Raw genomic sequence first — 13,119 nt, 5'->3', positions numbered from 1 at the left:
TGAGAGAATGATTTATCACGCGGAGAAAAAATGATATTGTTCCAAGATTTTACTTTACAATTACATTATCATGTTTTTATTTTTTTATAAAAAAATCATAATTTCTGAGTGAAATCTGGCAGGAGATCTGGGGCTTCGCAAAAAGGAGGGCAAATTTGGTATATGATAATCTCATCCGCCGCGTTTGCTTTAGGCGAATGCCCACTTGAAAAGGATTAATTCCAATAAACATCACTACGCTATCATACATATTGTAAATTGGTCCTTGGAAACATTTTATTTGAATCCTTAAAGCGTCAATATCAATCAATTTATTTCCTTCAGTCTAATTATTAATTCATCCATTAGATGTCTGATAAAATTGGAGGTGAAGTATATTATAAAATATACATATATATCGAATGACAATTTTTCGATATGATGTGTTAACAAAATACCATGTCATTAAAACTTAAGAAGGCTAGTTATTTATTTTTTTGACAAGTCAGATCCAAGTTATCATGTAAAAGGTACACATATGTTTCAATTTGAATTTATGTGTTCTAAATATATACTCAATGTTTATGGACCAATTTAATCCAAACAGTAATGTTGCAGGGACATACAGAATAACCTGAATGATAGGATACTTCGATGAAATAAACCCTAACAAATTCGCTTTTCCTGAATAAAATTTCCTTCGTCAAAAAAAATTATTTCTTTTTAGGTGACACCACTTTTCCTGAATGGTTGCAACGGAACAATGACGTGTGGACCGAGATGCCGGCAGTGTCGGTCGCAAATTATAAGACCCACTGTTGCCAATGTGGCGAAGCCTTTGCCGCTCGTTATCCACGTTTCCTTTCCTCTCAGCAACGTCTTTAACTTGCCATGCCATTCCGCCACACCATATAATTGCTGGTAAAAATACTTACGAGGAATCTTTATTATAAAGAGTAGATTAAATTAATCTTTTTACTATTAAATAGGTTAGTTTAATTTCCGTATTATTAAAAAATAAAATGAAATTATAATATAATTAATATTTATTGTTTAAAAAATAATTTATTTACAGAATTATAAAAAAACTTTTAAATATAATTTAGAAAATGACATTTTTTAAATAATAAATAATCTTTTTACATAATATCTCAAATTGCCCATAGTCCCTCCTAACCCTTAAATATGGGAATAATGTGCTTCAGCACAATTGAACCCACACATTTCTGCACTGATAATAATACTGATGCCAGTCGAGATAAGCCTCAATCAACTTGTTCACTCTGTTAAAGTTTAATTATTTTACCAATATAATGGAAGGATTTGTGAAATATATTCACCTATGTTTGCTATTAGCTAACCCTTCGCTTAGATAATTATAAAAGTAATTTTCAGAATTTTAGGTTCATCCTTAATGAATAAGAAAATTGATATTTTACCCATTAGTCTACACCAATCACCAACCAAACCAAAAATATATCTGATTAGGGGTATTAACTGGGAAATATTGAAGGATGGAAATTTAATCGATGTAGATATTCATAATAATAGTACAATAATAAAAATATATTCAAAGATAATGATATTATACGGGGGAGGGAGGTTTTGGGTTGACTTCTAAAGATTACAAATATTGCCAACAATAGTAGCTCTTAAATATGGGGAAAAATGTCAAATTGTGCTATTAATTCTTATATACCAAGTAAGTTGCAAATTTAGTCCTCATACTGTAATTTGATATTTTTAGACCTTACACTATCGTGTTTTATGTCTTCAATTCTAACCAAATGCTAGCGGATATTGTAAAATTCAATTTCACAATTTTAATAGCTTATACCTTTATAATTTTTTAAGGAGTAAACTAAAATTTTATCATTTGTGGGTTAAAGTGTAATTTTACCATTTACTAAATTAAAATATTCTAAAATTTTAAGGACAAAAAGTGAAATTTTATATTTTAGGGGGCTTAGGCCCCTTCCAACCCCCTGGTATCGTTATTGATTTTTACAATTATATATCGTGTCAGCTTGTTATTTTCACATAATCCATAAAAAAAACATGTCGTTTTAGTTAGCGAATTTAAATGGCTATTGTTTGAGTCAAGATTAAAATTTCATAATTCGATAAACATAGTGACTAAAAATAATCAAATCAAAAATATGGACTAAATCAATAATATACACAGAATACAAGGACTAATAATAAAATTCCACCTAGCAAAAATTCCTTCTCGGAATTAGCCACACGGTTGACCTATAAAATTTCTCAACCACGACCATTTCATAAAAAGGCCAAAAATTATCTAGAAAAATTCCTCAGCCTTACACCTATTTTTAAATGACTTTGTGTATAAGCTAAGCAAACCCCCAAAAACCCTCATTCAGCATTAATTTCCCTTTTTCTTCAATTTTAAGATTATAAATACCCAAATCTAGTTCTCCTCTATCCCTTCACTTTCATTTTTTTTTTCTCTTCTCTTTGTTCATATGTGGGTTATCTCGTTGATTCTCAAATTATCATGAGCAACGTTCCAAGGTCATTAACAGATTCTTCTTTGACTCTCTTTAAACTTGCTATTTCTTCATCTGATCCTTGGCCTTTCCCTCTCGTTTTCTTATAACCTTTAGTTCCTTTGATCCTCTAAAGAAAAGGGTTTCGTTTTCTTTTAAAAAATATGGGGAGTGGAGATAACAACAAAGGTTCCCATCATCATGTGAATTTTCACCTTCATATACCACACCTTCATGGCTTCCATCATCATGAGAAGAAGGACCTCAAAGATATCCCGAAAGGGTGTTTGGCAATCATGGTGGGTCAAGGTGAAGAGCAACAACGGTTCGTGATTCCGGTGATATATATTAACCACCCGCTGTTTATGCAGCTGTTGAAGGTAGCCGAGGATGAGTACGGGTTCGATCAGAAAGGACCTATTACCATTCCTTGCCATGTCGAGGAGTTCCGTAATGTTCAAGGGATGATCGATAAAGATCGTCACCATCATAATCATCATCATCATCACCATGTTTGGTGTTTTAGGGTTTGAATTATTAAAAGTCATCATGTAAATTTTTTCGATATATAGCTTTTGCTTTTGCTTTTATAATGGGAATCCTGCAAATAATAAATGAATGCAAAAGATCATTCCTCTCACGTAAATTCTTCATTTTGATTTTGCTTTTGCTTTTGCTTTAATTTTCCATTAAGAAAAAGCATTGGAACCACATAAATTTGAGAAAGATATTAAAGGGACTGTGGGGATTAGGAAGGCCGTAAAGGGTTGTCGTTGGAGCCATTAGATTTGAAAGTGGTGGTGGTGGTGGTGGCCCTCTAAATTAATATCGATGAACATCGCGACCCTTCAACCAAATCTTTCTTGATTCTTTCTTAAGGGAAATTAGGTGTGAAGAAGTTGGGATGCGATTTTTTCGACTGCTTAGGATTTTGTAAATTATGGGTTTCCCCTTTTGTCTTTTCTCTAATATCTTTGCCTGCCGGCCACACTTTGAGTGTTGCTTATTTTGTTTAGTTTTGTTTTAGGGTTAAATCTTTTTTGGGCATGAATTTGGAACTTTTCTTAGATTGGGGCTAAATATCTGAATTTAGTAATTGTTTAAGGTTTGAATTCTTTTATTCAAGTTAGGCTCTAAATTTAACAATTGTTTTCACATCAGGGCTTGAACTTCTTTTTTCAATTTAGTCCTTGAAAACTCTTGAGTTTAAACTCTAATGTTTGAACAATACCCAGGTTCAGACTACAAAAAATGATTTAACCCTTTATTTTAGGATACAGTGATATTTACTGGCAATTTTTTTTAATTTGATATTTATATTTTTTGTCCATGTTAATCTTGTAACTTGTTAATTTTTTTTTAAATTTACTCCTTAAACTTAGATTTTGTTAAGTTATGATATGTTACACTTTGATATTATATCACATCAAATTTTTAAAAGCATTTGAAAATTTTAAAAAGTTATCAAGTAATGATGTGACACTTGGGGTTAGATTGAGAAAAGTTGTTAAATTTAAGGCCTAATATGAACAATAGAATCAAAGACCAAGAAAGAAAAATTACCAAATTTAGGGGCTAAATATTATTTTATCCTTTTGTTTTTGCATTTTGGTGGGCAGTGCCGCAGTGGGCTGAGCTTGCCCCATGAAATTTTAAATCTTTCTTTCAGCTTTTACGAAGTTGGGATTTTTCTTCAGTTGAATGTACTAATAATATCAAGAAAAAAACAAAAGGACAATTTTCTATTTGACTTGTCATGTCCATCAAAATTATTTACTAATATAGATATGTGTATATTTTATTTGAACAAGTGTGCAAATCATTGGTTCTTTAAAATATATATATAAATTGTCAAATTGGGTTTGAAAAGAATTTTGTTGTGTTGTTGACAAATTCGGGCAATTTACTAATAAAAGTATTTTTTTTTAAATTACTGAAATGGACCTATTATTTTATTATTTATCGGAATGGTCTTTTTTTCACAAAATCGCGTCAACGTCTGCGCGATGTCAGGGCACGCACCAGGAAATCGCGTCCACGTCAGCGTGAGTTGCTTACGTGGCAACAAATCGCTTTCCTGGCGCGTACCCTAACATCGCGCTGACGTGGACGCGATTTCGTAGTTTTTCCCACGTTAGGTTTTTTTGGCTTTTAGGGTTTAGGGTTTAGGCTTTTAAGGAGTTTTAGGTCCTGGAAGAAATAATTTCGAGTTGACGTTTCTGATAAAATAATATAAAATCGCTTCTAGTAGGATGCTATTTGAGAAGAATTTGTGAAATCGCGCCCTTGTGGATGCGCTTTTGCTACAGTAGGTCACGGAAGAAATAATTATTTAGAGAGGCTAAGAAGGTTAGAGTTTCAAATATGAGTGAACGTATTAGTGCTGTTATTTACTACGATGGTGAGGTTTGCCACATCGAGAATGGTGTTGTTTTTTTGTCGGAGAATACGGTGCAACTGGTTTTTACCCAGAAAATAGATTTGACAGAATTTCGTAAAGGATTAGGCGTAAAATTTTTGGAACGATGCCAATGAAAGTTTTGTCTATCACGTATCGATTTTGTTCTTCTGTTGATCCACCCCTGGCCGACACTCGGTCAGCGGATTACAAAATACGAAACAACCAATGTTCGGTAGCGGTGTCGAATGCACATCCCCTGCAAGACACTCTGTCGGTGGATGGGACATGTACGTCGGTGGCTCGATGTTTGATGCTCGAAATACGTACTGGGGAGCGGCATTAAGTTCTAGCGGGTGGCAATCTACATCCAATTGGGGACGTTATCAAATGCCCAAAAAAAAAAGGGATGATGTACTCCCAACGACGTCAACTGGTGATGGGACATCGTACACTGCAGATGATTGTGGGTTAGAAGATGACTCCGATGTGGATCCACCTCGAGAGCCCGGGCCGGATGGTGGAGAAGTTGGCTTATTTTCTTAACCGGAGCCTATTCCAACAGAAGCTGAAGATGCTGACAGGAGTTCAGATGAGGAAAAAAATCCACGATTCAGAGCATACTCACCTCCAGCCCACATGCATAATATCGATCTGTCTGCAGATGATGCGTTAGAGTTTCCAGATCTACCACACCGGTTGCGTGATCGTACAAGTTCAGGGTAGATTTCGGTGAACTTGAAGTTGGTAATCAATTTACCAAAAAGGATAGTTTTATTGGTGCTTTGAAACAACATAGCATCAAAAACAGCGTTAAATACCAACCTTGAATTAAGCTTCAAAATGGCCGAATGTTTCAAGCTTTCAAACCTTATTTTTCTTTTCTACATTCGGTGAAGAAATATGAACATAAAATGGTGGCTTTTAATGTTTTGTTTTATTATAACATATATTATTATATTATTATTATTTTAACTTTTATTTATATATATATATATAAATCACATATCATCATTATGCCATCCACTACCTATTATTATTGGCTAAATTACAACATAAGGCCTCAAAATTATAAAGACAACAACAATTAGGCATTTTCTTAATTAACCATCAATTTTTCGTTTTACGCGATTAAGCTTTTTTTTTTCAAATTAAACACACAAACAATAAAATTAATTCACGAAACTTTCACATATGTAAATTCACACATAATTAACACAGAAAATAATATTAAAATATTTTTTAGACTCGAATTTGTGGTCCCAAAAACCACTGTTCCGATTAAGGTCAAAATCGGGCTGTTACATCGGTGCTATCGTTGGGCCTGGTGATCTTATGGCCGCTAATGATGAGCCGGGTGAATGTCTGGGCCTCGTTGAGGGGCTTTGTTCGTCTCGTCGTCTTGGATTTAGAGGCCCGCGCCTTACCCTTTCAACACGTATTTGCCGTTGCCTCTCCCCTGGCGTCAGTAAATACGGCTTGCCATGACTCCTAAACCATGTCATGTATTCTGGAACACACGATAACTCCGGAACGATGATTGGTTCCCGAGTAGGTAGATATTCATACCGATCTTCCCACATTTTCATGTACTCAGACCAGTATCTCGGCCAATCCGTATTCAATTGCCGAGGGTCGACTTTGTGTTTATCGTTAAACTCCTCAGGATCCACCGGAATCGATTGTCTGCATCCAAACTGTCGTAGCACTCTGTGTGTCTGGTGCGGCTCCACGGTTGCGTAGTTGACCAACACGACTTTCACGTACCAAGCTTGTGGATTTTTTAAAAACTCTTCTGGGATTACTGCCTGAATTGTCGGATCCTCGTATGGTGTCCATTGAAACTATATGAACATGATAGAAATATTAGTTACATACATAATACTAAATACTAAATATCAATCGAATAGCGAATGTATGGAAATATCTATTTGCAATAATACTTACTTCTGCTTCCGACCGTTGGTCCAATAGAAGCTATATATCTTCAAGAGAGGACGGTAATCGAGCATAACTTGCCGGATGGTTCCACGTAATTAAATAAATTTTTAGCATACTTTTATTTTTAAAAATCTACATAATAATTGTAAAATGTAATATAATAAATTTTACCTCGTTATGAGTGGGAATGTATACCTCCGATGTTTGCTCTCCTCGGTCGCGTCGCCCCGCACATCTCCCGATATAATATTGCCAATATGGTAGACCCCCAACTCAATTCACCGGCTGTTCTAAAATCAACGAGTTTTAGCAGCCATCTTAGATGTACGCGGCTCTGTGACGTGTCGGGCATCAGATAACCTCAAATTATTTGAAAAATGTATGCCCGAGCATATTGGATTCTTTCAATTTCGGTTGAATCTTCATCCGGATCAAGGAATGTGTCACGTAACCAGCCCATTTCGACCTTACCTCCCTCCATTTTCTTCGGAATAGCGCCCAAAAGCTTGTAGCACACCGCCTCCCAATTGCTAGATTGGGCAAACCCGATGACTGGGTGCCCGTCCACCGGCAATCCCAACTGCAGACTAACATCTTCTAGAGTGATAGTGCACTCTCCACATGGAAGATGGAATGTGTGCGTTTCGAGTCTCCACCTCTCGATCAACGCACTGATCAGTTTCGGGTCCAACTTGTATCTCCGGCCTACCGTCGCCACGTGCCAAAAACCCGCTTCCTGCAGGTAGTTCTCTACCAACGGTGATGGAGGAGCATGCATATTCCGAATATTGCATTCTAATACCCGATCTTCAGACTTTTATAACAAATAATAAATTAATAATTATCTAAAAATGCATAAATAAAAAATTCTTAAATAATATTTAAAAATTAAATTGAACACTTACCATTGTCATTTGTTCCACCGATATGTGATGCCTATCAAGACGAGTCAATGATCCGGCCATTGATAAAATCGTACAAATTTTTACGATTTATAAAAATATAAAAAAAAATTAAAATTATTTTAAAAAGGAAATTGAAATTAAATATGGATTTGAGAGGAAATTGAAATTAAATATGGATTTGAGAGAATTTTGGAAGGAAATTGAGAGAATTTTGGAAAGAAATTGAGAGGAATTGAGAGGAAATATGAGAGAGGATTTGTTTGTGAAAAAATAAAAAGGGGTGGGGGTATTTATAGTTTTTTTTTACCGTTGGGGGGGCAACGGTCAAAATTTTGACCGTTGGGTACTGTTCACACGCGGTCTAAATCGCGTCCACGTCAGCGCGAGTTGCTGACGTGGACGCGATTTGCTGGCCTGTACCCTGACATCGCGCTGACGTGGATGCGATTTCGCGGAAAAGGACCATTCCAATAAATAATAAAATAATGAGCCCATTTCAGTAATTTTTTTAAAAAAGGGCTTTTATTGGTAATTTACCCGACAAATTCTGATGGGGGAATAATATGCAACTGATTCTACAGATTAGATTGGAAATTTAAAATTGAAAGATATAAAAATAATAATTAAAATTTTCATGTCTTTGCTGGGTTAGGCCCAATATATATTGAATGGGTAGTAAACATTAGGTTAGACTTCACAGTAGGTATGTTTATAGGTCGGATTATTAGTCTAGGTCTCAAACCCTATTCAAAATTTAAAAGGATTTGAGGAAAAATATTAGGCTTGAAGAATGAGTTTTAACAAAAAAATAGGCCCGTTTAAAATATGAGTCGGGAACGGGCCTTAAATGTTTAAGGCCCGACCATGACCCATTTTTAAGTTTAAAATATTTTATATTATGCTATTTTTATATATTATGTAATTTATAACAAATTAAAAAATAAACAAACCTATATTAAATATATAACACCTTTAACGTAAACATTAAAATAATATTAAGATGATTACATAAAAATATTAAATTAAGATAATTAAAAATAATATAGACGGGCCTAAAGTGGGTTTGGATTAGTTTTTTACAAATATGAATAAATTTAGACAAAATTTTAAGTTCACATTTCGGGCAGGGTTAAACCAGAATAAACATAAAGTATGTTAATATCATACTTAGGTCCAAATCCGACCTGAACTATAAACACTTCTACTTGACAGTTTTATTATTTTAGTCAAATAAAATTAGTAATTCTGGCAATGGGAAATTTTGAAGCTGCCAACGTGGCATATTAAGGTTTTTTTTTTTTGGGTACGAGCAATATTGAGATATTTATATAAATTAATATATTCAGAGTTGATTTAATACTTTAATTTATAACCCATTTTCATTATTTTTGTAACTTCTTGTCTTATTCCTTGAGAACAAGGGTCGAAGTTATTAAGAAGTTCCACCGCCCAAATTGAAAACTTAAACTATATATGTATATATAATTAATAACATTAATTTCACTGTTAATATTTTAAATTAGTTCATACATTTTAAAATATTATGATTGAATATTTAAACTTTCAACATTATATCAATTAAATTATTTTCTTATTTTAATGGTTAATGGGGACATTAAAAATATAATTGGATTAAATTTACATATTTTGAATAATATGTGTCTATCGTATAAATAATTTGGATTTATCATGTTAAAAATTTAATTTAAATAAACAGATTTAATGTTAAATTTAAGTGACAACTTAACACCCAAATTAATGACTAGATAATTAAAAGATTTGATTGATATTATACTTATATTTTTAAGTAAATAAGTTTTAAAATTTGAGCCATTGTTTATGGATGTATAGTATAATTAACTCTTGATTAATGTGTCAAACGTGCTTGACAAGAGTTTTAGGGTGTGCTTGATAAACTAAAAAAATTAAGTGTTAACTATTGTTGATCCTAAAATAACTTGAAATGAATAGTAAAAGTTAGTAGTCTGCTAAATTAGCACGCCTCTGTCTGCACTCTCTTGCAGTTTTTAGGGTTTTCTCTTGTTTTTTTAGGTTTTTATCTTGTTTTTGCTTTCCATCTCTTGATGTGACGGCAACTTCATATTCAGATCTCTTTAATCTAGCAATTGAAGGAACAAGTTAGTATGGAGAAGGAATTTGCGGGACTATTTTTGGAGGAGGAGGAAGATGAAATTCTACAAGTACAAACCAAAGTGGACACTGATAGAGAAACAGAAGTTTTGCAATTGGTGGGATGCTTTTTAACAGCAAGTATTGTTTATTTTCCAGCAATGAGGAGTACAATGGCAAAATTTTGGTACCCCGTAAAAGGAGTTTAGATTAGAGATCGGGGGGAAAAAATGTATTTATTTCAATTTTTTAATATAATGGATCTTGAAAGGGTTATCAAAGGTTCACCTTGGACTTTTAACAATCCTTTATTGATTCTACATAAGTTGCAAATGGGGGAGGATCCTTTGAAGGCATCATTAATTTACTCGCCTTTGTGGGTTCAACTATATAATGTTCCAATCGGTTTTGTCTTGAAAAATCTGGCAATTCAAATGGGAAATTTCATAGGAGAGTTCATGGAGTATAATGGCTCAAGTCTGGGAAAAGAAAGTAGAAATTTCATGAGAATAAGAGTCAAAATTGATATAAAGTGTCATTTGAAAAGGAAAAAACAGATAATATGTTATGGAAAGTGTTCATATGTTTGGTTTAAATATGAAATGCTATCACTTTTTTGCTTTTATTGTGGCCGTCTGGGCCATAGTGATTCATTTTGTGAAGTAAGGATGACGGGAGGAGTGGAAACTAAAGAGATGGGATGGGACTTATCACTTAGGGTACAGTCTCGACGAGCCCAAATGATGACAAGCGTATGGTTGCGAGAAGAAGGAGAGGAACAGGGGCGTGGAAACAATGGGAAAAGATAATTTATAAGGAATAACTCAAGATATCTAGCGGAAAATAAGGATAATAATGAAAATATAAATCCAATATTAGGGATAAACCTTGTAGGAAGTAGATCTCAAACACGGGAAGTAAATGGGAATTGGAGTGGGATTCTGATGAATAACTCAATGGAACATGATCTTGAAGATGAAGTGCTTATTGGTGAGGAGGGCAAGAAGAGAAACAAAAGGGTGATGGAGGCGGCTCTGACCAAAGAGGAGACAAATATTTTGGCGGCAAAGAGTAGGAGAACAATAGAGGTTAGTCATCAATCATCGGTGGCTGCCAAGTGGCAAGCTGACCGAGTGCAATAAAAATTCTAAGCTGGAATATCCGTGGATTGGGGAGTCCACGGACAATTCGGAGACTTCGGTATATATTGAAGTTATATAATCCCCAAGTAGTCTTCTTCATGGAGACAAAAATAAGTAATAATCAAATGGAAAGAGTTCGAAGGAGTTGTAGGTTTTTAAACGGTATTGATGTGAGTTCAGATGGTTCTAGAGGTGGGCTGTGTCTGGCTTGGCGGGAGTATAAAAATATTTGGCTTCAGAGTTTTTCAAAATGACATATTGATGTGATCATTGATGAAGAGGATGAAGGATACAAATGGAGGTTTACAGGTTTTTATGGGTCTCTATATTCACATGATAGAGCTAAGGCATGGAACCTATTACGGCAGTTAGGTATGGGTAGGGAGTTACCATGGATGATTTGTGGAGATTTTAATGAAATTCTGTATAGTTTTGAAAAAAAAAGCGGTTTAGTACGAGAGGAAGGACGAATGGAAGGTTTTCGTAAGACTTTAGAGGAATGTAATTTATCTGATATGGGGTTTATTGGAAACTGGTTTACGTGGGAAAGGGGGAACTTACCTGAAAATAATATTCAATAGCGGTTAGATAGAGGAGTGGCGAAAGAAGATTGGTTGCATTTATTTCCTAATTTTCAGCTTCAACATCTTCCACATACGTTTTCTGACCATTGCCCATTACTGGTTAACACAAAAAAGGGGTGCAGAGAGAGAATATAAAAATGTTTCAAATTTGAAGCATGGTGGGTACTGGAGGACTTGTTCTTAAAATACGGTTAAAGACATATGGGAGCATTCTGAATGAGATTTTTTAAGCAAGTTGGACAGTATGAAAAGGGGGCTGGAGCGATGGGCTAGTCAAATTCGATTTTCTAGAAAAGAAAGGAAGAAGTTGTTATCATCAAAATTGGCTTCACTACTAGAAGCAGAAAGAGATGAAGAAAATCTAGCCGACCAGATTGATACAAAGATCCAACTTAACTTCGAGAACGAAAAGGATGAGTGCTTTTGGGAACAAATAGCGAGGGTTAACTGGTTAAAATTTGGGGATAAAAATACAGCCTTTTTCCACAAACAAGCTACACAGAAACGACAGAGGAACCTGATTCGCAAAATGAAGAATGATGATGGGAGGGAGACGGAAGAATTAAAGGAAATGAAAATGATTGCTAGATCATATTTCAAACAGTTATTTTCCGCTGGCAGATCTGCAAATTATGAGCATGTTTTATCTGGAGTTCATTGATGTGTTTCAAACGAAGATAATTTAATGCTAAAAGAGAGATATACAAAGGAGGAGATTCAGCAGGCTTTGGCAGAATTAGGGCCCACTAAGGCACCAGGGAAAGATGGATTTCCAGTGTTATTCTATCAGAAGTGTTGGGCAATTATCGGAGAGGAGGTCACTTCTTTTTGTCTCGATCAACTGAATGGAAGGATGGAGATAGGCCCAGTCAATAGAACAAATATTGTTTTAATTTCAAAAATTTCAAATCCAGTGGATATATCGCACTTTAGGCCTATTAGTTTGTGTAATGTAATCTACAAATTAATGGCTAAAGTTTTAGCTAATCGTATTCGGAAAGTGTTAGACAAATGCATTGATCCTGCACAAAGCGCTTTCGTGCCTGAGAGATTGATCTCAGATAACGTGTTGCTAGCTTATGAATTTATCCATACATTGAAACAGAAGCGGTCAGGGAAGAAGGGTTTTATGGCGGTCAAGTTGGATATGAGCAAGGCATATGATAGGGTGGAATGAAATTTTGTGGAGGAAATAATGAAGAAAATGGGTTTTGATTCATAGTTCGTGACCCAACTATTAAGATGCGTTAATACAGTTTCATATTCAGTGGTCATTAATGGACATAATGGAGACTTCTTTTATCCTTCAAGAGGATTACGACAAGAGGACCCGTTGAGTCCGTTCTTATTCTTGTTTTGTGGAGAAGGTCTCTCTAGCCTTATGAAATTAGGTATGCAGGAGAACAAAGTAAGAGGTGTCAAAACAAGCAGAAGCGGGCCGCATGTTTCACATTTACTTTTTGCGGATGATTGCATACTGTTTGGGGAAGCTACTGAGAGGAGTTCAATTTTTTTAAAACAGGTCCTCCG

At 34.7% G+C, this 13,119-nt stretch overlaps 1 protein-coding gene across 1 annotated transcript; it reads left to right on the top strand.

The window, feature by feature from the left end:
• The first annotated feature begins 2,302 nt into the window (after nt 1–2,302).
• On the top strand, nt 2,303–3,129 carry LOC105765421 (auxin-responsive protein SAUR32). The gene has a single exon (XM_012584501.2). The coding sequence runs from the start codon at nt 2,654–2,656 to the stop codon at nt 3,020–3,022; it is 369 nt and encodes a 122-aa protein (XP_012439955.1). The 5' UTR covers nt 2,303–2,653; the 3' UTR covers nt 3,023–3,129.
• Nucleotides 3,130–13,119: the final 9,990 nt, after the last annotated feature.

Source organism: Gossypium raimondii, chromosome 12 (genome assembly GCF_025698545.1).
Source record: "Gossypium raimondii isolate GPD5lz chromosome 12, ASM2569854v1, whole genome shotgun sequence".
Taxonomy (NCBI): domain Eukaryota; kingdom Viridiplantae; phylum Streptophyta; class Magnoliopsida; order Malvales; family Malvaceae; genus Gossypium; species Gossypium raimondii.
This window is presented reverse-complemented; position numbering and strand designations above follow the sequence as displayed.

Excerpts from the sequence above, each read along its gene's own strand:
- LOC105765421 (XM_012584501.2), top strand. The coding sequence starts at position 2,654 with ATGGGGAGTGGAGATAACAACAAAGGTTCCCATCATCATGTGAATTTT.